The sequence below is a fragment of the Ammospiza caudacuta genome, chromosome 21 (assembly GCF_027887145.1).
Source record: "Ammospiza caudacuta isolate bAmmCau1 chromosome 21, bAmmCau1.pri, whole genome shotgun sequence".
Taxonomy (NCBI): Eukaryota; Metazoa; Chordata; class Aves; order Passeriformes; family Passerellidae; genus Ammospiza; species Ammospiza caudacuta.
Window position 1 is genome coordinate 9,479,595 of NC_080613.1, and position 26,982 is coordinate 9,506,576.

At 50.4% G+C, this 26,982-nt stretch overlaps 1 protein-coding gene across 1 annotated transcript in view; it reads right to left on the reverse strand.

The window, feature by feature from the left end:
- EHMT1 (euchromatic histone lysine methyltransferase 1) overlaps window positions 1-26,982 on the reverse strand; it is a 74,999-nt gene that overhangs the window by 22,172 nt on the left and 25,845 nt on the right. Inside the window, exons 5-17 of the mRNA XM_058818116.1 lie at window positions 21,885-22,062; window positions 20,132-20,268; window positions 19,215-19,403; window positions 18,511-18,591; window positions 16,026-16,146; window positions 14,141-14,272; window positions 10,947-11,092; window positions 7,994-8,137; window positions 6,047-6,273; window positions 5,105-5,269; window positions 3,989-4,071; window positions 2,601-2,707; window positions 625-747 (exon numbers count right to left, since the gene is read on the reverse strand). Coding sequence (XP_058674099.1) covers window positions 625-747; window positions 2,601-2,707; window positions 3,989-4,071; window positions 5,105-5,269; window positions 6,047-6,273; window positions 7,994-8,137; window positions 10,947-11,092; window positions 14,141-14,272; window positions 16,026-16,146; window positions 18,511-18,591; window positions 19,215-19,403; window positions 20,132-20,268; window positions 21,885-22,062 — 1,833 coding nt within the window. The remainder of the gene's footprint in view (window positions 1-624; window positions 748-2,600; window positions 2,708-3,988; window positions 4,072-5,104; window positions 5,270-6,046; window positions 6,274-7,993; window positions 8,138-10,946; window positions 11,093-14,140; window positions 14,273-16,025; window positions 16,147-18,510; window positions 18,592-19,214; window positions 19,404-20,131; window positions 20,269-21,884; window positions 22,063-26,982) is intronic.

Sequence of the window (26,982 nt, forward strand, 5' to 3'; positions counted from 1 at the left end):
GGTTGTGGCAATAAGTTTGCATGGGGAGGGTTCCTGTGCTCCAAACAGCATCTGATTTATGGGACTAATAAATGGTCTGTGTATTTTCCAAGATTGCAAAGCATCCAGAGCATGCTAAAGGCAAAGAGACAGCTGCATTTTATTGTTTTGGTTTAAATTAAGGGGTAGAGTTTAAAGATGGGGTTCAATTTTGCCACTGCAGCATGAGTGCAAGAATCCACACATCAGTTCTTTGGAAGGGAAAGCTTCCTCTGTCATTTTTCCTGGCTTGGCAAGCACCTAATTACCAGGCTATTTTAAAACATCACCCCAAAACTCTCATTATTAGAGCCTACAGAGAAGGGAACTCTGAAATCCAGCTTCACTGGAGTGGATTTGTGACACTAAAACCTAAGAAACCAAATCCCCCTGACATTTGGTGCCACAAACTAAAGGGACAAGTGGCAACACTTGCCCCAAACAGCTCATGGCCAGCAGAAAAATGAGATTATGACACCTCCAGCCTCCACTCCAAGACAAACCAGTCCATTTCTCCTCAGCCTGGGCACTTTCACCCAAAACTTCAAGGAAGAAATATTGGACAGAGGCTTCCTCAGGAGAAAAAGGCAAGGAATAAATTGCTACCTTGGGATCTACTAGTGCTCCAGCCTTGATCAGGTATTTCACAGTTTCCAGGTGGTTGTTTTCTGCTGCTTCCATCAGGGGGGTCCTCTGGTCCTCAGAGCAGGTGTCAATGTTGGCACCAGCCTGTTGGGAGGCAGGGCAAGGACAAGCACAGTTAGCAGGGGAAGGATGTGGGAGTAGAGATTTAATAACAAGAATTTCTCCTGAAATTTAGCCATATTAAACAGGGGAAAAAAAGAATAAAAAAAATAAGAAACAGAATGAGGAAAGAAGGCAGTGCAAGTCCACCTGCTCTGCAAACAGCACACACTGCCTGCCCCCTCTCCTGCCTTCCCAGCCAGGAAGGAGCTGTAAGGAAGCCAACAGCTGGTATTAAATAACTCCTGTTATTACCAGATTTTGTACTCCTACTTTCTAGATATTGTTTGTGTAACAATTTGGAAAAGCCAGCCTCCTCCTTCTTCCAGCAGCTTTGTTTTCCCTGGTCTATGATTTAGCCTCCAACAACCAGCTCTTCTCAATGTCACAAGCTGTAGGAACAACTTGCTGATGGCAACAGAGGCAGGAGCTGTAAAGAATATCCTGGGGATTGGCTCAGTATTCCTGTGGAAGTCAATGGCAGCTCCACAGAGGTCTCTGAGCATCTGTTCAGCTCAGCCCAGAGTGCCTCCAACATCATCTCACTGTTTCCAAACCATGGCTCTGTCAGGTTATCCTGCCTGCTTCAGCCCTTGGGCTGAGCTCAGGAACCACCCAAAACTTGAATCTAAAAGGTCTCAGACACACCACAGAGCTCTTGGCAGGGGGGTGTGAGGCTCAGACCTGTTCACAGCAGCTGACTGAGGTTCACCTGGCACAAGGAGCTGTTTTCAGGTGCCTCCCACTGAATTCCTTTGTTTTGACTCTTTTCCCCAGCCAGAGCTATTTAAACCAGGGCAGAGGAGAAGCATTTCAAGTGGAACAAGCTGGGGCCATCCCCAGCCAAACCCCGGGCTGCTGCAGGAGCCAGACCTCAGGGAGAGACAAGATGAAGCACTCTGGAAACAAACCAACCCTTCTGATAATTAAATTGTTTGTGATATCTCACAAGTTTTGCTCCTTTTCCTCATTCCACTGTCATCACATGCAGTAATTTCAGTCAGAGCAGCCAGGGAGGTCCAATGCTGGCTTCAAACAGTACATGAAAGCCTCCAATTCCAGGTGCTGAAATGCAGCAGCCCAGCAGGATCATTTCCAAGTCATTGCTGCCTTCTCAACAGCCCTTTGAGGTTTCCCAATCCCACAACATAAACAAAAGACACTTCCAGTCACTCCAGACCAGGTACACAGCACAAAAAAGAAAAACTGTACATTTTTTATCCTTCTTTTTCTTCCTCACATTGTTTTGGAGCAGGCTCAACAACATCCCTACAGCTTTAACCACCTTCCCTCAGTTAGAATCCAAATCTCAGCCAACAAACCAAACTTCCATCCTCCCTTCACTCCTTTCCACATGTGAGACATTTATGCTGCAGAGGAAAATCCTGCTGGAGCTCCTCAGGTTCTGACAGAAGGGAAGGCAGGGCCTGGCAGCTCCCAGGCCCTCATCACCAAGAGCAACCTGGTTTGGAGATCAAAACCAAGAGCTTGGAGATCTCCTGCAGCCTGGCAGCACATCTGGCGGTGCTGGCACATCTGGCAGTGCATCAGGCTGCGCTGGCACATCTGGCAGTGCCCTGGCTGTGCTTAGGCACAGATCCCCACCTGCCCTGCACCAAATCTTCCCCTGCTCCTTGCCTGGAGAACAGGACAATCCCAGCTGTGCCCTCCCATTACTCTGCCCCACTCCTCCCTCAGCCTGTGTGGATTGAGGAGGTTTTTACAGGAGGGATTGAGGAGGTTTTTTACAGGAGGGATTTTCCCCTCCTGATTTCCATGTGGGGCAGACCAAAGCCCTCAGAAATGGTTTGTGCAGAGGGCTGGAAGTGCAGACAGACCTGAATGAGCATGTGGCAGATGTCCACGTGGCCAGACTCGGCAGCAGCATGGAGAGGGGTTCTCTTACTCTGATGCTCCATTTTAAAATTAGGGTCAATCCCATCCACTGCAAAACAGAGCAGAGACACTTTCAAGCACAGTTCAGAGGCTGAAGTGTAACAGGGGAATCATGTCTCAGCTGAAGGCTGTTAAAGGATGGATTCCCAGCCCATCCTCAGCCCTGCTCACGTCTCACTGCACATTTCACCAGAAAGCTCTCAGGGCAGTCCCCTGCACATTCAATATGCAAACAGCCCTCAAACCCAGAGCTTAGAAACACCATGGAATTCAATACCTTTTTAAGGCATTACTATCTCTCCAAAGGCCTCATCTCAAAAACAACAAACACCACACAAAGATAAAAAAAGAAAAAAAACACTGCTTGGTTTAAAGCAACCCAGAAATTGGGAATAACAAAGAGTTGGGCTCTGGCTCACCACTATTAACTGAAATTAATATTAGTGATCCTTTTCGCACCCCTGCAAATACAGAGCTGCAACATGGATGGAATTTGTCCACACAGGCTCAGGATCTGGCCAGAGATTCTCACAGCTGTGCAGAGACTGACAGATGATGCTGACAGCCAGACAAAGATGTCTGGGCATGATAACATGTTGTGTATGATGAGGCTGTAGTTAAATATCAATGAATAACATTTCTGTGCTATTGAAAACAGGAACAATGGAGCAAACACTTGCTAGACAAAAAAAAAAAAAAGAAGGAACTGATAAAGGGCAAGAACAGAAAGCATCCAAAAATGTACAAAGTACTGGAGTGGAAAGGAAGCATCCTTGTGAAACATTGTGTCCTTCAGAGGGGGAAATTCCTGGGGAATATTGGATGCTAAAAACAAGCTCAGCAACTCAAAGACATCTGGTGATAGGCACCTCTGTACCCCAAAACAAACCCCATGGATTGAAGGCTCTTCCTTTTTGCTTTCTTGCTGATGGGTCTTGGTTTAAACTGACTCCATCCATTCCCTCTCTACTGGATGCAAATATGTACCCCAGGCATGGAGAGGGGATGGAAAAACCACATGGAGGTGACTGTGGGGACACAACCAGCATGGATAAACCATGCTCAAAGCAGACACAGGTGGGGATCAGAGCCCATTTCCCAGAGAGATGGAGCCACAAGGGGATCAGTGCCCATGCAGACACAAGTGGGGATCAGAGCCCATTTCCCAGAGAGATGCAGCCCTCCCAATGACACATCACCCACAGCAGTCTCTGCTCCCAGGGCCCTGGGGAGATGACGTGGTGCCCTGCTGGGAAGTGGCTGCTGGCACTGCCTGGCAGGAGCTGGGAGTGCTGCCAGGCAGGCCCTGGCCTGGGCAGGAGGCACCTACCCAGCATCAGCAACACCTTCTGCAGCTCCCCTTGCCTGGCAGAGAAGTAGAGCTGCTTCGGGTGGAACCGCAGCTTCTTGGGCCTGCAGGAGGGGAGAGAGGAGGAATTAGTGCCCAGGGAAGGGCAGGAATGTCACCCTCACTCACTGCCACCCCTCACTCAGCCTGACAAAGTTCTGGGCTCATCCCCCAGCGTGGGCAGCAGGGCAGGGGGAGCTCTGCCCTTCTGCCCCCATGCTCAGGTGAGACCCCACCTGCAGAGCTGCCTCCAAATCTGGGATCCCCAACACGAGGAGGACCTGGAGCTCTGGAGTGAATCCAGAGAGGTCCCTGAGATGCTCCAAGGGCTGGAGCCCCTCTGCTCTAGAGCCAGGCTGAGAGATCTGGGTGTGCTCATCCAGAGGAAAGAAGGCTCCAGGGAGAGCTCAGAGCACCTAAAGGGGCTCCAGGAGAGCTGGAGAGGGACTGGGGACAAGGCCTGGAGTGCCAGGACACAGGGAATGGCTCCCACTGCCACAGGGCAGGGCTGGATGGGATATTGGGAATGAGGAATTGTTCCCTGGCAGGGTGGGCAGGCCCTGGCACAGGGTGCCCAGAGCAGCTGTGGCTGCCCCTAGATCCCTGGCAGTGCCCAAGGCCAGGCTGGACATTGGGAGCAGCCTGGGATGGTGGGAGGTGTCCCTGCCATGGCAGAGGTGGGACTGGTTGAGTTTTAACATCCCTTCCAACCCAAACCTTCTGTGATTCCCTGATACAGAGAAACAAGTCCCCAGAAGGAGGTTTTAAAACTTCCAGCTCCAGCCCCAGGCAGTCCTGTTCCAATGAGGGCTGGATCTGTTTAGCAACAGATTCCGGGTCTCACTGCTGTGAACAGGAGCTCCCAGAAGTTCCAGCTGCAGCTGAAGAGCCAGTGAAGAACTAAATCCTCCAGAGAAATCAATAAGACATTTAGAGCTGTTACAGCTCTCCCAAATCTGTTGGGGATGACTAATGAGTGAAGTGAAGTGAACAAAAAAAGCTCTGAGCTGGACCAAAATCCAGAAAAGCTAAATCTCCTTTTCTCTAGGCTAAGCAACTTTGCTGGGAACTGGAGTGACCCAATGGTCTTTTTCTTACTTTTCAGAGTCCAGGGCAATCAGGGCACTTTCCAGAGTTTCTTTCACTGGTCCCTGGGTCAAGCTAGTAGTAGGCTTTGGAAAAACTGAAGACCCAGGGATGTCAAACCCTTCAGCAGCCGAACTTTCTGGCTTGTCTTCCTCTGACAACCTCGTCCCGGTGCCACTGAGGAGGAAAAATGAGAGACAGCCAAAGCACAACCATTAAAAATACACAACAATGTTTCTCTTATGCCAATAAAGCAAAGCAAATGCATTTTAAATACAGATAAGTGTAACTGAAATTGAAACCCAAACCAATAAATTTTACAGCTTTTTCGGTAAGAACTGGCCCCAGAAAGGAATTACACTCCCCTCTGACTACATCTTGATGTACTCTGTGCTACAGGAGACCCAGGCACATGGGCAATTTGTTAAAGCCACCTAAACAAGGCCACATGGGATGGGAAGACAGAGCAGAGTTCAACACAGGACTGGTTTGATTTGTGCTTTCCTTCTCTCATGGGTGCGAGTCAGGAGCTGCAGATGGGAATGGCTGTCACTGAGCAAACCTGACAATATCAACTAATTCCACTATTATTCCATTCCTAACAATAAGAGGAAGGAATGGTTTAACTCAGAGCAGAGTTCCACATAGGACTGGTTTAATTTGTGTTTTCCTCCTCTCACGGGTGCGAGTCAGGAGCTGCAGATGGGAATGGCTGTCACTGAGCAAACCTGACAACATCAACTAATTCCACTGTTATTCCATTCCTAACAATAATAGGAAGGAATGGTTTAACTCCTGAACCCCCCAACCTCCAGAGCCTCTGCCTCACACCCAAAACCCCCCAGCAGATTCCTGCAGCTGAGCCACCCTCAGCCCATCAGGAGGCGCCCAACCACTCCCACCAAAGCCTGGCCTGGCAGGAGCTTTGAGATCCCCCCACGCCCCCGTGCTCACCTCCCCGTGGTGGTGTCGGCCCTGCCCTCCACAGCTGCAGGTTTCTGCTGCTCGTAGCTCAGGGACACCGTGGAGGTGGTGTCAGCCTTGGCTATTGTCACCTCCTTGGCCTTGGAGGCCTCCTCCCCGCAGTGAGGGCAGTAGCTGGTGTCGTTCACCTGCGAGGCACAGCTCTTGTGGAAGCGGTGGGAGATGCTGCTCTCGGGCTGACACTCCATGAAAGTGCCCTTAAAAAACCACAGAGAGGGAAATTCAGCCCCTGCTGGGCCCGTGGCTCACCCCTTCACACGCTCCATGCCACTCCTCACCACCTCTCTCGGCCCTGCTGCGTCCAGTACAGTAAAGCAAGCACTGCCACTTCTTTAGAAGAGAACAAAACCAAGGTAAAGGGGGAAAAACTCACTTGGTTAAAGACTGCAGAGCAAGATTTGGAATTGTGTTTGGGAAACAGAACAAAGAAGTCCCAATTTCCAGCTCTTCCCTCTAAGGCTTGAAGTTCTCGCTTGTGTCTCTAGAAGTGCCAGTGCACTGTAAGGACGCCCCCAAAACTGGAAGAGAAACCTTCAGACCTGTGCTGAGCCAGCACTAAAACTACCTGAAACACAGCTGTACACAAACCATGCAAGAACCTGCATCAATCTGTCACTGACCCCACTGTAACCCAAATGATGTCACTCTTCTGCCTGGACCAGCCTAATTAACCCAAACAAGCTCACTGCTCATGCAACAAACTGGACAATTCCTCCTAAAATTATCTTCCCTTTCTAGCAAAGTCCCTGCGACTGCTGTGCAGGAGCCCAGAGCTCCCTGCCTGTGGTGCCAGCGCTGCCTGAAGCCCTGCTGTGCTCTGGGTTGTGATGGTGGCACAGACAAACACTCCAGGCTCACCTCTGTGCACCAGCACACAGCACTGAGAGATGGAAGAGAGTGCAAGGAAAGGCCAGCCAAACCCCCTCTTCTCCTGAATCCAGTCCTCCCAAGCAATCTAATTAACTCTATTTCAGCTTTGCAAATGCCTTGAAGGGTTTTGAGGGTTTTATCTCCTAAATGATCTTTGACTCAGCAAGAAAACCCAGGATGGCTCCACTTACTACAATAATGCTTGAGACAACTGCAGCATCTTTCCTTGAGTCATCTTGAAGAATACCAGCATCACACAATTAAGCCTCATCATCACTCCATGAGGCCTCAGTTGGTGCCTTTCAGCTTTATCCACAGGCAAAGCAGGACACTGGCCACCAAAGGACTGCAGCAAGTCCCTTAAAAGCCTCGGTGGCACAGGTGGAAGAAGCAGCAGGAGATCACAGAGCGGTTTGAGTTGGAAGGAACCTTGAATCTCATGTGGTTCCACCCCCCTGCCATGGGCAGGGACACCTTCCACTGTGCCAGGCTGCTCTGGGTACCCTGTCCAGCCTGGCCTTGGACACTTCCAGAGATCCAGAGGCAGCCACAGCTGCTCTGGGCACCCTGTGCCACCCTCACAGGGGAGAATTCCTTCCTAATATTTAATCTTCCTAATATTTAACCTAATTGAGATCTCCAACACTGCTTTGGTCCAGTGCCATCACTCAGGATCCCCATCCTGAGGGCACACAGAGGTGGGGGCACAGCTTCATTTACAAACCAAGCTAAAGACATTTTTTTGGATGTGATTGATCTGTACACAAAGAAAAACAACAAACCCTTGTTCCAAAGAAATTCCAAAGGCAAGACTTCCAGCTTGTGAAATCTCTTTGGTAACACCCCTTGGGGGTCTCCAGGAAGATCAAGGTGATGATTTCAGCTGCCCTCACACACACTCCTATTGAAAACACCTCCTGACGTGCTGTGGAACGAGGTGGGGCTGATGCCGGGAAGTCAGGACACCCCTTTAGGGACCATCTCCACCTTCAGCTTCCAGCTGTTGCAACAGGTACCCCCTTCCCTGGATTGAGAGCACGAACTTACTGCAGTGCAAAAGTATCCACAGCCAGGGCAACACTGGTGTTTCACCATCCTCCCTCTATGGTCCTCACACAGCACCAAAAGCTGGACTTTGTTAGACGGGCGCATCAGTTCATACTTAACCACACTGTTTGTGCATCGGCCCAGCTGGAACAGGAGAAATTAAAGGCAATGAAATTACTGCAGACCACACCACTCCCTGTGCTTGTGCAGAGGAAGATTTTTGCACACTGCTCCTCGAGGAGGCCTGGCTTTTTCACAGGGATTCAGCTGTGTGCCAGAGAGCATTAGCAGTGCAGCAGGAAGCTGTGAAAGCTGCTCTCAGGAAGGAATGCATCATTTACTAACTAACATGCATGTGCACCCCGAGTCATTTGTTCCTTGCAACAACAACAACAGCAACAACAAAATGATAACTGGAAATAGGCAACAGCCAAGCAGCAGAAGGGGCAGTCCCAGGGGCCTGACTCACACAACACACACTCTCCTCTTGCCAGGAAGAGCGGGTGTCAGTGACCAAGAGAAGGAGACCATGCACACTAAATCTTGTTACTGCTCAAAACTCCCAGGCACAGGAAGATAGAGGGGAAAATAATTGCTCCTCATTGCCAGTGAAGTTATCGTCTGTACTGCTTCCAGCACTGGCCCCTGCCCAGACCACAGGGATGAAGAGCCAGGCTTTCATGAGAGCTCAGCTAAAGTCATGTTTGGAGCGGGTTTTCCAAAGGATTTCACCAATCTACAGCTCTGGGTTTAAAAATCACAGGATCATAGAATCCTGGAATGGTTTGGGTTGGAAGGGACCTTAAAGCTCATCCCATTCCACCCCTTCCACACCTTCCACTGTCCCAGGCTGCTCCCAGCCCTGTCCAGCCTGGCCTTGGGCACTGCCAGGGATCCAGGGGCTGCTCTGGGCACCTGTGCCAGGGCCTCAGCACCCTCATAGGGAACAATTCCTTCCCAGTCTTCACCTGTCCTCCTTCAGCTTGAAGCCATCCCCTTTTCCTATCACTCCAAGCCTTCTCCTGCCCCACCTTGTCCTGTTACTGGCAGCAGGTTCCAGAGCTGGGGTTCCCTGTCCCCAGCCAGTGCTCCTTGATCTGCTGCTCCAAGAGGGAGCAGCACCTCCTACAGCCACCACAGTCACCTGCCAGCATGACAGGACACTCCTTGTGTCTGTTTCAAGCTCCTCTTGATAATAATCTTGCTTTCCCCAAACACCTGGCAAAGGAGAATTATAAACTAGGAATATCAAGGTGAAAGGCTGCTCCAAGGAAGGGTCCCTTGGAGGGAAGGTGGAGAATTTATTGAGCTCATGACAGAGTCAGTCAGGGACTCAGTGCCACACACTGTCCCTCTGCTCCAGCCAAGGATTTGCTGCTTTTTCTCAACCAAACTAAACTTCCTCTCTGATTTTTTAAATTCCACTCCTGCAGACACAACACTCCTGTGGGAAAAGAGAATGGATTTTATCCCAGGCTCATCATTCACCTCAGCATCTCCAGTTCAGCTTTCCCAAATTCGAGCTGCAGAGATTTCCTGTGGTTGGGACACCTTGGCCAGACTGATCCCTGTCCCCACCCTGAGCCCAGGGGCTGCAGGGTGGCACAAGGGGACCATTGATCCTTTCCTGAGGAGGAATTTCACTGAGCTGAGGAAATTCCACTGACAGGTGGAAAGCTGCATTACCCATGTGAGGAAGACCCTGAGCTTTTATGCCACACTTTATTATTTGTTAGAAACTCTAGAACAAGTTCAACATGATTAATTGCTATTTTCCAACCATTAGAGAGTGCAGCAGGGTGCTCATGACTATTTATAACACTCTCCAAGGACATGACAGTCTGGAGAAGCCACTTTTCACACATATAATATTCCTCTAACATCTCTGAGTCACTTATCCCATTATCAAAAAGAATCTAACATAAAGCATGGCCTTTGCTATTCCTCCCTGTGATTTATCCAGGGACAGAACTGTCAACTCACCATAGCCAGGAGCAGCAATTCCTTCACACACCTTGTGTTTGTTTAGAAACCCTGGGGTCCCCCCTCTCTCTGATGAGTCTCCCAGGACATTTTCTCTTTAATTAATCAATTTTGCCACTCTTTGGAAATTCCTCTCTCTGCAGGTACCAGCACATACTAACAGAAGCAGAGCTGGTCTACAAACCTGATTATCCCTTTGTCCCTCCATCCACCCTTCTCCTGGGATCCTAGAGGAGAACTAGGGGTACTCTCACTCCTTGTGCTACCAGTGGTGAGTGTGACAGTGCTGCAGTGAGGCTGAAGCTGAAGAGAAACCCACTGAAAGGAGAATCCATCAAGAGCATTCCTGTCCTGCAGTTCTCCCTTTCCAGATTGTGGAATAGAGTCACTTCTGCCACTCCCTTCCACACTTCTGGAACCAGCAGAGCCCAAGCAGCCTGGCTGTGACCCAAAGGCATCGAGTGCAATCCCTGTCAGACCTGGGTGGAAGCTTTGGGACAGAAAGAGAGGAGGACAGAGAAAGGCTGGGGCAGCAGAGCCATGCCAAGCTCCTGAACTCAACACCCGACCACAGAAAGCTTTGCAGCAGTTCCTGCACAGTCAAGGGAAAGCAGCTCCAATCCTTGAGTGCATTTTCTCCCTCTGCTGCAGGTTCCTGTACCTGAGCCTGGGTTGTGAATGTTACATCAACCCCATCCAGCCTCACAGGCCAGGACAAGCCCAGGAGAGGCACCCAGAGCCTCTCCCAGTGCAGGCTCAGAGCTGCTCCCTCCCCAGTGGCCTCACCCAGGGCTGGGACAGGCACAGAGTGCTGGGGGACACAGGCCCTGCCACTCCTCACACCAGTGGGTCCCAGCCTAGGCCCAGAGCCCCTGGGTGACCCCACACGTGCTCCTGGCACAGCCTGGCACCCTGTCTGGCCTTGTCCTCAGCAGGAAAGGCTGTGGGGAGCTAAAGGACAGGCTCCTACCTCGTTGTCCACGCTCTCTGTGGCCATGCACTGGTTGTTGGCTAGGGTGGTGATCTCTCTGCTTTTGGGGGTTTCCATCCGACAGCTGCACAGGGGCACCTCCTGCAGACCATCCACTTCCATGGCTTCAGGGCCATTGGAGAGACCTGGGGCACAGAAAACCAGGGAGTTAACTCCAGTTCTCTGCCAGGAGAAAGGATTCATTCCGCCAACACCCTGTGACACCTTCCCATTCCATGTTCTGAAATGCTCTCCAGGCTTTAGCAGCACCCTGTAAAAGAGACCCTTTCACCCCAGCTGGAGTTTGCAAAAGCCTCCTGCACTTTTCCAAGCCCAGCCACGCTCAGCTGGCTGTGCTGAAATCAAGAGTGATAAGTTAAGATCAGTTTACTCTGAGAAAGCCCCAGAAAGGCTAGGCAATGAGATGCAGAGTTTTATCAGCCTCTCTCTCCTCCCCACAACACTAGGCTCTGGCACCAGGAAATTTGCAGGAAACCACCCAGAGCTGGAAATTTGAATAGGCAGTGGAGTGATAAATAGAGATGATCAGGAAAGCACAAACTCCTATTTGCAAAGGCTTATTACACAGATGGGAAAAGAAAATTCCTGGGACTGTTTGGTGTCAGCCAACCACAAATTATTTATTTTGGAAAGAGAACAAACCAGGGAAAAGAAAGCAGCAAGATGCTCCAATGTTCTTTTCCTCATCTCCTCTGAGATGTTGAACATTTACAAACCTGTGGAAAGGTGGATGAGGGCTTTGGAGGGGGATCACTGCGGGAATATTCCTGTGGTTCCTCTGGATTGAAATCAATCACTGGGTTACCCAGGATTGCCAAACTGGCCTAGTGACAAGGGGGATGATTCCAGTCCTACCCCCCTCTTCCAGACCAGCACCAAATCATTTCTGCAATGTTTGCAGCACAGAATCCTTTGGCCTTGGGGATGCTTCACCCTGAAGCCTTCATCCCAAGCTTTCATCCCAAGCTTTCCCTGCCCACTGCTATGGATTGACTCACACTGAGAAGGAAGCTTGCTGCTATTTTTCAAGCTTTGGAATGGGAATGGAGAGCTCTCTTGCTGTGAGGTTTTGCAGATTTCACTTCATCCCTGGGGGAGATTCCTCCTCAGCTTCCCCCAGAGCTCCCTGCCCGTGCCTCTGACCCTGCCAGCTGAGCACAAACCCATTTCATCCCATCAGGATTTCCTTCAGCCAACAAGTTGCAAGCCCAAGCCTAGCAAAGGGATATTTCAAGACACACAAGTCCAGGGAAAGTCCTTGCTGTTTTCATGTAAAATTCTGTCAAGATCTTAAAGGTTTAAGAGTTTTCTCTGGGAGCACAAATCACAAAGCTCATTCCTCCTTCTGAGCTGTCACTTCCCTAATCTGTTTGACATCCAGAGGCTGTGGTGAAAGCATCCCTCATCCCTCCTGACCCTCCCTTGGTGGGGAAGGCTCCCACCCTCTCTTTGAAGTGCCTCTATCAAAGGAGCCAGACAAGCTTTGAGGGAGCAGTGGGGACAGACAGGCAGATCCAGCCAGGGGATGCTGGATGTGAGGAGAGTTCAGCACTGGGAGCAGCAGCTGGGGCTCAGCACCCAGGGCCCAGCACAGCCCTTTCCCTTCCCTTCCCTTCCCAGGGCTGAATGAGCCATTCCTGAGGAAATCCAATGGCAGCAGTTCTGGGGGGATGCTGAATCAGCACATTTCAGGGAATGGAGGGAGCTGCTGAGCGGGACAGGAGGGCTGGGGCAGTACCTGGGACCTTTGGTGAGAGTATTCCTGAGCTAACGTGCCTCACTGGAACTGGGATCCCATCTACAGCCTCACTCCATCCCAGCACCCTCCCTATCCTCATCCACATCCAAATCCATCCCTACTTCTATCCCAGCCCCATCTCTACTCTCATCCCCATCCCAGCCCCACCCCTATCCTCATGCTCACCCCCAGCCCAGCCCAATTCCCATCTCCTCCTCATTCTCATCCCAGCTGCATTCCTACCTCAGCCCCATCCCTGCCCTCATCCTCATCCCCAACCCAGCCCCATATCCATCCTTACCCCTAACCCAGCCCCATATCCATCCTCATCCTCACCCCCAACCCAGCCCCATATCCATCCTCATCCTCACCCCCAACCCAGCTCCATATCCATCCTCATCCTCACCCCCAACCCAGCCCCATATCCATCCTCATCCTCACCCCCAACCCAGCCCCATATCCATCCTCATCCTCACCCCCAACCCAGCTCCATATCCATCCTCATCCTCACCCCCAACCCAGCCCCATATCCATCCTCATCCTCACCCCCAACCCAGCCCCATATCCATCCTCATCCTCACCCCCAACCCAGCTCCATATCCATCCTCATCCTCACCCCCAATCCAGCCCCATATCCATCCTCATCCCCAACCCAGGCTTATATCCATCTTCATCCCCAACCCAGCCCCATATCCATTCTTATCCCCAACCCAGCCCCATATCTATCCTCATCCCTATCCTCATCCCCATCCTTATCCCAACACTCATCCCCGCTCCAGCCCTATCCTCCCCCTCATCTCGATCCCTAATTCCCATCCCGATCTCTAACCCCCATTCCATCTCGATCCCTAATGCCCAATCCCTAATCCCCATCCCATCATGATTCCTAATCCCCATCCCATCCTATCTCCATCCCTAATCCCTAACCCCCATCCCACCCTGATCCCTAATCCCGCTCCCGCCCCGTTCCCGTCGCTCTCCGCGCTCTGTGGCCGCCAGGGGGCAGCCGGGGCCCCGAACGGCGCCACCCTCGGAACAAAGGGACCCCAAACCCGACCCCAAATCCAAACCCGACCCCAAACCCGACCCCAAATCCAAACCCGACCCCAAACCCGACCCCAAATCCAAACCCGACCCCAAACCCGACCCCAAACCCGACCCCAAATCCAAACCCGACCCCAAACCCGACCCCAAATCCAAACCCGACCCCAAATCCAAACCCGACCCCAAACCCGACCCCAAATCCAAACCCGACCCCAAATCCAAACCCGACCCCCAAACCTCACCCCCAAACACAGTCTCAACCCCAAACCTGGTCCCACATTCAAATTCAAACCAGACCCCAAACCCAGACACAAAACGAGCCCTGACCCCAAACCCAGCCCCAATCCCAACCCCAAACCCAACCTCGACCCCAGCCCAGCCCAGCACTCACCCGCCGCAGGTGAGGAGAGGATCCCCTTCACCCGGAGGTCCAGGGAATCCAGGGACACCTCCATGTACTCCATGCTGTTCTCCTGGCTGGGGCCCTCCCTGCTGCCCAGCGAGGCTTTATAGGCTTCAGCACCTGGATGGGAACAGGGGATTCACAAAAACCCCACAGGAACAGCCACCCCAAGCCCGTGGGAACCACGAGGGCAGAGCACAGGGAATGTGCCACCAACATCTGGGCATGGCTGGGCACTGCTCTGCTCACACTGAGTGCCACCTCCAGCCAGGCAGGGAACGAGAAAAGGGAATAAATGAGATGGGTTCAGCCTCAGCAAGGGCACAAGGAAGGGATGACCCATGGCTGGAGCACCCTCCTGCCACCAGCCTGGTACACACTGGCCAGGCAGGGCCAACTGCACCTCAGGAGGAGGATGAGACAGGTGAGTGGGAGGGGAAACACAAAAAAGTCAAGTTGTGCCTCCAAGTGAGCAGAGCTTTGCTGGGGAGGGATTGTGGGAGAGGGAACTGAGTGTCTGCACTCCCTTGGCTTCACTTTCTCTCCTGCTTGGCTTCTGCCAGTCCAGCTTGGCCAAGAGGGTTTGGGTGCCCTTCCAGACCAGCTGAAGGGACAGAAAACCAGCCTGCAGTGAAATGCAGAATTAGGTATTTGCTGTGACAGGGATCAAGGGTCCCTGTGGCATCCTGGGAGGAAGAGGAGGGAGCCAGGTGAGTGACAGAGCCCAGGCACAGAGCAGGGGCTGAAAAATGGTCAATTCACTCACAAGTACCAAAAAGCTGCTGATACAAAAATGACCTTTTTGCCCTGAATTAGCAAACCCAGAAGAATAAAAATAAATTCTTATTCACTGCTTTGGTGGCAGTGGATGTATGACACCCCAGTAATGAGGCTGAAGGCACAGCTGCATTTCCACCTTATCTCTCCCATGTTGTTGTTACCTTTCCCAAAGAAGAAGCATCACATCTGGACTCTCCTCACCTCTCCCCTCTCAACAGAGCTCACTGAGATATTTTTTGGTGTTCAGTGACTCAGGACAAACAAGAGGGACCTTGAACAACACCCACACTTGGGATGGGCCCGAGGCAGCTCCTTCCTTGTGGTTCTTCCACAAGGAGCAAAGCCAAGCTGCACATTCCATTCAGCTGCACAAGCACCCACACAAAAACAATGCAGCACCACTGCAGGGTGGTTGTTTCTTTCCTTCTGCATGCAAACATCCTCCCTGGAGCTCATGGGACAGGAATCCACGTTGACAGGTCACACAACCCCAGACTGCTTTGGGTGGGAAGGGACCTTAAAGCTCATCCCTTTCCAAACTCTGCCATGGCAGGGACACCTCCCACTGTCCCAGGTGCTCCCAGCCCTGCCCAGCCTGGCCTTGGGCACTGCCAGGGATCCAGGGGCAGCCACAGCTGCTCTGGGCACCCTGTGCCAGGGCCTGCCCACCCTCACAGGGAACAATATTCCTATTATCTATATTATTAATTAACTAATTATTATTAATTATCTAATATTATCTATTCCTCCTGAATAGATAACATCAATTTCCTGTCTTTCAGTCTGAAGCCATTCCCCCTTGTCCTGTCACTATCTCCCCATATAAAATTCCTCTTCCACCTTTTTGTAAGCCCCACGAGGTCTTTTTTTGGATACTCCAAAATAAAGGGATTGATGAACAAAATAAAGCTCTTCCAGCATTCCAAGGACAAAGCCACGAGTTCTGCTGTGACAGTGACACCAGCAGCCCCTTCCAGTGAGGGGCAATTCACAGCCTGGCTCATCACACAGCCCAGCCTTGAGAAGGAAGGGTGAGCCCAGGCCTCAGGTCCTTCCCTGGGGTGGAATTTAGGAACAAACCCCCATCCATTACCTAGCACACCTCCTTGTTTCTTTTTATTCCTCCGCCTCCTCTTGCGGGTGGGTTTCAGCCATGGACTGTCTGTCTTCCCTTTCCTCTTCAGCAGCTTCTTCTTGACGCTGGACTCGGAGCTCTGGGGAAGCAGAGAGGCCACGTGCACGTCAGGCATGGTGGCACCAGGGTCCCTCCGTGGAACAGCCCTCACCCAGCTCCAGCAGGGCTCTGAAACCAAGGGCTGCTAAGGTGCCTTTATAGCACTGCAAAGGAAACCCAGGCACACGTGGGGGTGGATTTCCTGTCAGCTCAGCAGGCCAGGCTGCACTTTCTCTTCCATGGAGGCCCTCACACCACGCTCATGAGCAGCACTGCAGGTGGGCAGGCACATGCACACTTCCAGCTTCTCCCAAAAAATCATTGTACAATCACAGAATATCCTGAGTGCTAAGGGAGCCACAAAGAGCACCAAGTCCAGCTCCTGGTCTGTCACAGGTATCTTTTCATAAAAATCTTTTATGATTTTGTCTTCTAGGAAGCCGAGGCTCCAGAAAAAGAATGCAAACAATGGTTATCTGCTGCTGTAGAATGCAACAAGTGCATCTGTGATTAGCCCATGTTAGATGTGTATAGTTAATGGCCAATCAAGGACCGAGCTCTCTCTGGGACAGAATCAGAGAGAGCTCCTTTGTTATTCATTCCTTTTCTATTCTTAGCTTAGCTAGCCTTCTGAGAACATTTCCTTCTTTTTAGTACAGTCATAATGTAATATATATCATAAAATAATAAATCAAACCTTCTAAACATGAGGTCCACATTCTCGTCTCTCTCTTCATCCTGCAACCCTTGCAAGCCCTGTGACACTGGTCCTGCACAAACACCTCACCCTGTCCCTCAGAGGGCTGTCCCAACGCTTCTTGAGCTCTGGCAGTTGGGTTTTCAAACTCAAATATTCATGTTTCTCCACAAAAAAAAACCACTTTGCACTTGAAGGGCCACCTGGCAGGGCTGGAGTGGACCCAGGGGAACTGAGCCCCAGAGCAGCAGAGCAGCCCCTGAGCCAGGCACAGCACAGACCAGTCATGCAGCAAATACTCAGCCACACGTATGAATCTCAACAGACTTTGGGTTTTGGTTTCAAAAAATTCAGTTGTCTGTGGTGGGGTTTCAAAGTCAACAACAGAACAGGAATCAGGCACCCCAACCCTGCCAAGGTTCAATGCATCAATCATAAAATTCATGTTCAGACTGAAACTGTCAGCTCCTGATGCTTATCCAGCTGCCAGCAAAGCCTTGGAAAACCTCCTGGTACCACTACCAGCAGCTGGATCAGGCTCTGCCTCCACAGGCAGCTGTGCCAGGCCCTGCTGTCCCAGTGAGGGAACACGTGGAGCTGAGCCCTGGCTCTCCAGGGTGTCTGTGCTGCCCCAAAACCCCTGAGTGTGGGCTCAGCTTTACCCCAACTGCATCACTCTGCTCGTGGGGAGAGGTTTGTGTGTGAGCCAGTCCTGCCTGGGAGCTCAGTGACCCAGCAGAGCTCCAACCTCTGTCCATGACATGAAGATCCCACCTGGGAGTTTGGGTGTGAGTCCCAGCCCAAGCCATGGACAACAGACTGGCCTGAGCCACCCAAACCAGAACCAGGCTGCCCAGCCAGCCCCTGCTCCTCCTGGGCTGCTGCAGGGTCAGAATGTGGGGAACAAGACCCTGAACAGCTCCAGGGATTCCCTTGGTGTGTTTTGTGAGCATGATTCCACCTCCAGCTCAACACATCAAGAATTTCCTCCACTCTTTCTGAAGAGCTGGGTGTCTGAAATGCTGGCTCCTCAGCCTGAGAGGCTGTGGAAGGACAGTTTTTAAGGAAAGGGGAAGGAGGCAGGCAGAGACATTCAACGAACAACCTAAATTTAAAAATCACCAGGTTCTCTTCACCAACCATCTAAAAATAAAAAAGTAGAAATCCCCAGCAGCTGCTGAAAGTCCTGACCTGGTGCTGTACGACCAAGGTCCCAGGGAGAGTGCCTGTCTGTCTGATGCTGTTTGTCTCCCTGCTAGGAGCTGCTCACCAGGAACATTGAATTTAGGCTGTGGGCTGGGCCAGTGGATCTGGGAACAACCCCACGCCAGCAGATGTTGGGGTTGGAGAGAAAGCTTTGCTGCTCCTACCCGGTGCCAACAGTGCATCTGAGGAACTCGGGCACCCTTAAACACCTCTGCTAACATTCAAATTATTAAAAGCAGTCAACACCTCATTGAAAACAACAAAAGCCCATTAGTTAGCATCAGAATGTAATTAAATGTGCCACGGATCAGGGTTAAGCACCTTGTGGAAAACAATACTCGGTGTGTGGGTGGTTTCAGAGAATGAGTTTTGTCAAGGAGACTTGAAACTGCACCGCTTTGGCTTTGCTCTCTCTCTCTCTCTTTCTGGCAGCAGTGCAAAGGGGAAAAATTATTATCAACAGGCCACGGGCTGAAAAACACATTTAGCAGCCCAGCTTACCAAGTCAGACTCGTCTCCATCCTCCTCCTCCTCCCCTGATTCTACAGACTCTTGCTCTTCCTCAGACTCGCCATCATCGATCTGCAGCCACCATTTGCCCAGGAACAGAATGGGTCAGTCAGGTCGGGTCTCCCAAACAGAGCATCCCCCACACCCCTGGTGATCCCAGCAGAGCATCCCCCACCATCCTGCTGTGCCCACACACACCAGAGCACCCCAGCCCCAAGCTGCACATGCACTGAGCCCAGTGAGCTGCAACCACATCATGGAACATCCGTGGGGAGGGTAGAGGGAAAAAAAAAATCCACTCCAGAATAAAGTTTTCCAACTAAATTTCAACTTCTTTGATAATCCCAAACCAGCCTCATGCCTGTACTGTGTATCAAAATTTGGGGGGAAAACAAGCAATTGGATTATTTTAGTGCTTTCCCAAGAAAGGCTGAGAAGATGTTTCCTATTGGTTCAGGAAATCCCAGAACCCCATGGCTGGGGTTCTGCAGAGTGGATCCCAGAACTGTGTAGGGCTGGAACTGGGGGGGAGGTGGGGAGACCCTCACAGGTGCAATGGGAAATGGTCACAAAGGGCCTTTCTACCATTGCTGCCATCTTGCAGGTGAAAAACCCTAGAAATTGCTTCAATCCATGCCCCTGCGGGCCCTGCCACCCCATGCTGCTCCCCAGCCCCAGCAGGGCACAGGAATCACCTTCCTGGCGTTGTCCGCGTCGGACGCGCTGTCCTTGGAGGTCCTGTTGTCATCCCCAGGGAACATGGCTGCCTGATCTGCTCCATGATCATCTTCCTCTTCCAAATCATCCGAGTCCTCCTCCTCAGAGTCCACATCTATGCTCTCCCCGTTCACGTGGGGGCTGCCATCCCCCAGCTCCTTGTCACTCTGCAGGTCACCCAATCACACGAGACACAACATCAATTCCTGAGATCAATCCCAGATTCCCCTTTGTGCTCGGAGTCTAGAGCTGGCTCTGTGTCCATGCAGAGCTCCTGCCATTGTCACCTCACCCTGCTGGACCTGGGGACCATGAGGAGTCATTGCAGACTCACATGGTTAGGGGAGGAGAACCCCATTCCAGCATGGAGGGATGCAGGAAGGTTTCCAGGGAATGGAAAGGGAAGTAACATCACATTGGGATTTTCATATCACTCCTTGAAATCCCAGCACTGTTCTCCTTGAATTCTAAGCCCAAAACTTCAGGGCACAGCTCGCAGCAAAAGCAGAATTTCATCAGGAATGAGTCCATATCTAAACTTTTAAAAGTAACCAAGTGTTTTTCTGTACAGCCTCAGGCAGCAACATGAGACCTTGAGGACCAAAACAAAAGGGGCCTGCTTCAAATCTCTCCAGTTGCCCAGGATTCACAGGACAGAAGGGGAACATTCATTGGAAAAGGTTTGTTTAGCAGCTAGTACCTGAACAGCCCCTCTGGAACAGTCATTCCCAAAGCAGCAAGGAAGCTGCTGCCAGAGGGAAGAGGAGACTCAGAAGGGAAAATGTTGATCCCAACAAGCCAGGACACCCCTGCACCTCCACATGGGTTTGGTGTCCAAAACAAGGGACATGGAAGTGACAACAAACATGTGCAGTGAGCTCAGTGCTGCCCTTACCTTGGCACCCACAGAGGAATGAGTTATGCTCTTGAACATCTCTATCATTGTTCTCTGTTTTAACACTTTGGTCTTTTTCTTGGGAACCAGGCTATAGGTTCCCATTCTCCGCTTTTTCTTCCGAGATACTGCAGCAGCTGCAAGAGAGGAGCAGAGGGAACCCAAAGTTTGCTCAGGAAGGAAAAGAAGGGACAGAGAGCATAGGAGAGGGACTGGGGACAAGGGCCTGGAGTGCCAGGACACAGGGAATGGCTCCCACTGCCAGAGGGCAGGGCTGGATGGGATATTGGGAATTGGGAATTGTTCCCTGGCAGGGTGGGCAGGCCCTGGCACAGGGTGCCCAGAGCAGCTGTGGCTGCCCCTGGATCCCTGGCAGTGCCCAAGGCCAGAAATAAACTTAAAATCTTCAACAGGCTGCAAAACAACTGCTAAATGTGACTTTTTCATGGCAATTCTGTTAAAAGTTTTTTTAATCAAATTAAGTCTCGTGCAGTAAAGATTTATTTAAAGGCACATGCAGCAATGGTAAAAAAAAAAAAAAAAAAAAAAAAAAAAGAAAAAAAAACAAGAATTCCCAGAAAGGGGTGAAAAGATCTCTCATGTGTATAAAATATTACATCTAAGGATTGTAATAAAAAGGATCAGCACAAATTTTTAAAGGAAACTCCAGGATGCAGTTGGAGCTCCCTGTGCTCACATGTTGTGGGTCACTGGCTGGACAGGGCTGGGATCACCTGGGACAGTGGGAGGTGTCCCTGCCATGGCAGCAGTGGCACTGGATGAGATTTAAGGTCCCTTCCAACCCAAACCTTCTGTGATTCTATGTAATCACACCTGAGGGCAAAACCTGGGAAAACTTCCCAGTCCAACAGATTTATTTACAAGTGAAGCAGAAGATGACACACGGATGTGCAGACACACAGACACCTTCATGCCAGGGCTGCCCAAACCCTCAGTGCCCTCTGCATGGCCCCTCCATCAGCACACACAGCATCAAATCCTGAAATTATCCTGCATTTGGTGTTGTAGGAGGCTCAATGGAATCCAATTGCTCAAATTGAGACTGCAAGGCCAACAATACCGACTGACAATGGAAGCAATCTGACAGTAACTGAAGAACACCCGGGGAAACGGCACCTTACATAAAGAGCTGTTTGCCACTTCACCTCATTTCACACCTCCTATGGAAGTCTGTTTGATTCCTTTCAGTCCTTTGATTGGGTCTTAATTTGTTAAGTCTCCCTCTCGGCCTTCTAATCAAAGCAGCCATGGCAGCTCCCTGCCTGCTGCTGACTGAGGTGAGTGCACAGCACAGGGATGCTCGGTGCGGGCTCTTTTAGGAACTGCCAGCTTCAGCACCACTGGTATTGTTTGCCCTTGCACAGCCTGTTCCTTGGAAGTGTTTTTTCATCTTCCATGGTAATGAAATTTCACCAGAATTTATGAAGAGACCGCTAAAAACTTCTGTGAAGCCAATTAATTTTATTTATAAGGCTGTAATTCTTGGTAAGCAGCTGTGGAGATATTCAAAGCCCTACAGAACTGATAGAAACCTCTTCAGAACATCCCAGAGGAAAAGGGATCAAAGTGTCTCCTCTAAGAAAAGGAGAAAAAAGGGAAGGGAACCCTGGAGGAGACTGAGTGGTGAAAAGGTATTAACAGACTTTTAACCTCCTCATCTCCCTCTCAACCCCACAGGTTTGGGAGTTGGGAGCTGCTCAGGATTCCAGCATTCCAGCCCTTCCCTCTTTACCTGTCTGTGCCTTGGTGGTGGCCACATAGCTCTGGTTCTGAGGTAGTGACTGGTGAAGGCCCGGGAGAGAGGGCAACGCCAACGGCTTCACGAAGTCCAGCATGTTCTCAAACTCCTTCTCCTTGGATTCCTTCTGATCTCTGCTGTCTCTCCCATCTTTGGGGTCTTTACTTGCATGCTGGAAAACAAAAAGGCAGTTAAATTGAGTTTTTGGATTGAAGAATTTTAAAAAATTAGGAAATGAATTGAATTAATTTCTCTTGACCAAAATCTCTTTTATTTGAGGGCAGGAGGAGCACATTCCCAGCAGGAGCACACAGATCAGGGGGCTTTGCCCAAGCACTGCCCGCCTGGCTGAGTGGCTCCCCAGGGCTGGAGGCTGTGCAGGTGACAGGCAAGGACAGAGGCAGTGACAAGGAGAAGACTCTGCTTGCACAGCTCTGGGTGCCTCTGGAGAAGAGGAACCAACTCAAGCACAGCACTTGTTCCCTGTGACACCAAACAAGCTCAGCAACACCCTGCAGAGCTGTTCTAGAGGAGCAGGCAGCAAAGGAAAGGGATTTTCCTTTTGGACAGCACCTGGCACCACTGAGCCTCAGCAAAGGCTCCCCTCTAGCCCAGCACACACCAAGCACAGCCAAAGCAGCTCCTTCCTTGACACTGAGCTGTCCAAGCTCCCCTTAACCCCCTGTTCCCACTCCAGCTGCTGCTGTTCCAGCCCCCAGGCTCCAGGCTCCTGCTGCAAACCAAAGGGATTTTAGAGTTGTTCCTGCAGCTCCTCCCAGGCACCACAGCCACTCACACCTGCTCTGATGTGAACCTGTACCCAAGACAAAGTCAAATCCTGCACCTCTGGTTATGAAAGAAGAGTCTCTACAGCTCCACAGAGAATCATTTAGGTTGGACAAGACCTTTAAGGTCACCAAGTCCAACCACAAAGCCAGCAGTGCCAAGTCCACCACTCAGCCATGTCCCTGAGTGCCATTTCTCAGCTCTTGATGTTGCTTCAATGTTTTCCTTCTCTAATTTAGGAAACAATCCCCTTCCTGTGTGTCTAACTCCATTTTCTGTACCCTAAAAGCCTCAGACAGAGAGGTCCAGACTATGTGTGTGTTTCCTTTTTCCATCTGTGTTTATTCTTTAAACAGCCATGGCTTGGTTTGATGTGCCTTTTGTGTCAAGTGTGCCAAAGGGAAGCCAAGGTCAGGGCAAGGCCCCTCAGTCCAGCTCACTGAAACATTTTCCTGTCCCAGCCCAGCAAGGAGGTGCCTGGTGAGACAAGGAAACACATGGAGGAATGAAACAAAGCCCCTGCTGCTCCTTCTGAGCCACAGGGTCAGCAGGCATTGGGGTGGCAGCAGCTTCTGCTGGGCCATTTTACACTGGATTTACCCTCTGGTTTATCCCACTGCATCCAGCGGGGCAGCAGGCAGGGCTGGCAGAGCTGCTCCAGCAAAACAGGAGAAAAAGCAGCAGAACACAAGGAAAGACTGGGAGAATTGGGATTGCTCAGCCTGGAAAGGAGAAGGCTCTGGGGAGACCCCATTGTGGCCTAACAGTACCTGAAGGAATTATGAGAAAGAGAGAAACTCTTCACAAGGGCACAGAGTGCCAGGACAAGGGAATGGCTTCACACTGAAAAAGAGTGGGGTTAGATGGGATATTGGGAATTAGGAATTGTTCCCTGGCACAGGGTGCCCAGAGCAGCTGTGGCTGCCCCTGGATCCCTGGCAGTGCCCAAGGCCAGGTTGGATATTGGGGTTTGAAGCAATTTGGGACAGTGGGAGCTGTCCCTGGCATGGCATTAAGGGCTTTAAGATCCTTTTCAACCCAAACCATTCCATGATTGTAAGGTTTAAGTGCTGCCCCACTTGCAGAGAACTCTTCTTTACAGGACTTGTGAAGCAAGAGCTGAAAAACCCCAGCAGAAAGAGGAATGCAGGCAGATGCAAGGCTGGACTAAAAAGCAGGAAGCAATAAAAGCACTCAGGTTCAGGCAGGCAGCCCCAGCCACTGCTCTCCAGCAATGTGACCTTGGGAACAAGCAGGGAAGAGGCTGATTCCCCTCATTAGGCTGTGCCACGTGTGTGGTGCTGGCAGAGGCAGGCCCAGCAGAGCCCTAATGATAATCAGAAATGACCCACAGCAAAAGGCCATCAAAGTGCCAATGATTCCTGCAGCAAGCCCATAACTTATGGCTCAATTGCCACAGCTTTTCTAAAAGGGCAGCAAGTCTTGGATTAAGGATTTCAAAGATGACAAATCCACCACAGCCTTTGATATGTTGTTCCAATGCTTAATTGCTCTCACTGTCAAATAATTAAATGCATTATGTTTTTGCAACTAAATTAAAAAGCCCTGTCTCATCAGAACCTCTCACTCCCAGGAGACACTTATGGACCAACTTCTTTTTTTTCTTTTTAAACTTTTCTCTTCAATAATTGTAATAAAATGAGCAAATTAATTTGCCATAGGATCATTTTCTGGATCACCCTGAGTCTGCTCCCAGTTGTTCTACCCCTTAAAAAATGCACGTCAGGAGTGCAGGGCACAGGATGCCAAGAATAGTCTCAACAATACTATTTATACCTCTTAAAAGTCCTCAGTTTATAGATCTAAAGGTTAACAGTAACTCTTGGCTACACAATTATTCTGAGAATTCCCAAGTCCCCTGATAGATCCAATGCTTTCCATTTCTAACTTAAAATTAGAAAAATGAGTTTGGGACAGGCAGATCTGACACAAGTGTGAACAAGGGCTGCATTTTTTGTCCTTTAAGAGCAGGTTTTTGCAACTGGTCTCTAACAAAAGGTGCTGTTGCTCCCAAACACCAGGAATTCACACTCAGGCCATGCCAGGCTGCTTGGAAGAACACAATCCAACTTGTAAATTTAAAGGTATTATGTTATTAGCTTAGGGTTTTTCTCTACCTCTGTAATAACAACACAGAAATAAATTTAAAATCTTCAACAGGCTGCAAAACAACTGCTAAATGTGAGGTTTTTCATGGCAATTCAGTTAAAAGGTTTTTTTAACTCAAGTCTCATGGAAGAGAGATACTTGAAGATACTTAAAGATTTACCTGGAGGCACATGCAGCAATGGTAAAAAAAACCAAGAACAACAAGAATTCCCAGAAAGGAGTGAAGAGGTTTCTTGTGTTTATAAAAACATTACATCTAAGGATTGTGATAAAAAGGATCAGCACAAATTTTTAAGTCAGTTTTCTCACCACCTTTCCTGGTTCTCAGCTACATAAAACAGTCACATCTTTGCTACTCTTATTAAACAGATTTCATCCAGTTTGAGAGAAGCACTGAGAGCAGAATGCCATGCAAAGGAAACTCCAGGATGCAGTGGTCACATGTTGTAGGCCACCTGAGGCCAAGAAAGGGCCATAAATGAGACAGAAAAAGAAATTGCAACACCAACATCTTCATTTCTTGCAGCTTCTCATGTGGTATCAGCTTTGTGTAGTGAATAGTGAAGAATTTGGGCAGATATTCCAACACTTCCAGCAATGGTTGTGCCTGGAAACAGCAGAAATGGGACCACCACTACGTGCAACCCCACTGTGAGAAATACAGCCAAGAAAATGGGCTAGATTGGGGCAAGAACAGGATATTTGATGCGTTTACAAAAATTAAACTCAAGTGCTGTCTACATTTTACAGGATCAACCACATTTCTATTATTGGCACTGAAGTCCCCAACAGCAGCAGGGGGAAGTTATTAAAATGGCAAAAGACAGAATATCCTCAGTTGCTTTGGTTTTTTTTCCCTGAAAGCAAAACTACAGAACAAACCAACCTCAGTCATGGACGCTTCTGTTGGCTCTATAAACTCCACAGGACATTTTTCCCACTGCCCAGCATTTAAAGGGTCTTTCCATCACTAAAACCAGCAAGAAGGGAGAGAAACCAGAGTGTTGGTGGAAGGACACAGGCATAGGTCCTGCCTGGGAGCAGGGCAGCTCTAAGCACTGCAGAAGGGCTCCTGATGCCTGAAACCACCTCAGGCTGAGATTCTGGGCTCCCTTAGTCCTGTGCTCTGCAGGACTCTCATCTCCAGCACACAACCCAGAGCCAACAGGGCAGGAGGAGTGAGCTGGGCAGCCCTGCCACAGGGAACAGGGCAGCTGGATGGAGAGCTCTGCCTCCCCATCCACCAGGAACAGGGTCAGGAGATTTGTACCAAGGCACTGCCTTTGAAGAGCACGAAGCAGCAGCTCCCAGGGGGATCTGCCTCTAACAACTGGTGAGTGGTGGTTAAGCAAGAAATATCAGTCTGCTATAAAAAATTGATCACAAGCAGATGATAGTGCCTGTAGGAGCTGTGGTGGTGCTGCTCTGTCTTTGCTGCTGCAGGATTGTGGTTTTCACTGCTGAATTTCAGCAGCCAGATCAAGCCTCACCTTGGAGCAACAAGCCTGCAAGGCTTTGCTCTTAGTCTAGATCAGATTAATGATCTGCTGATTAATATGTGCCCATTAGAGGGGGGATTACATGGTGACTTGGTTACAATTGCACTTATCTGAGTGCAGTCACATTCCTACATAAAAAACATGATTTAGGCAGCCAGGTAGACTGAGCTGAAGTGAAGATGTGGCCCCAAACCTGCACTAAAAGTGTTTCTGAAGCAGAGCACTGAGGGGTATCCCCTCATCCTGTCCCCTCCTGCACCAAACTGCCCCAAGGCAAGGGAGTGTCACACATCAGTCAAAACGAAACAGGGAGCCCAGGGCAGATGTGCCACCAGGGCTCCTGACCCCACCAAACCCCTCTGCAGGGGCCAGGGCTGTTATTTCTGTGGGCTGTGGTCAGAGCTGGGGCGGCACCTCCAGCAGCAGCAGTTCAATATCAGGTTAAAGCACTGCACAACAGCCTTCACTCTCACTTCCCTCTGCAGCAAACCCTCTAAGGAGCCCAATGGCAGCACTGTCACTCCTGAAGGAGGTTTCCCATCAGGGAAGGCTCTGGAGGGGCTGTGAGGAGCAGCTGAGGGCTCTGGGGTTGTTCAGCTGGAGCAGAGTGAGGGCAGAGCTCCCCGGGGCTGCAGCTCCTCCCGAGGGGCAGCTCCCATCTCTGCTCTGGGCCAGGG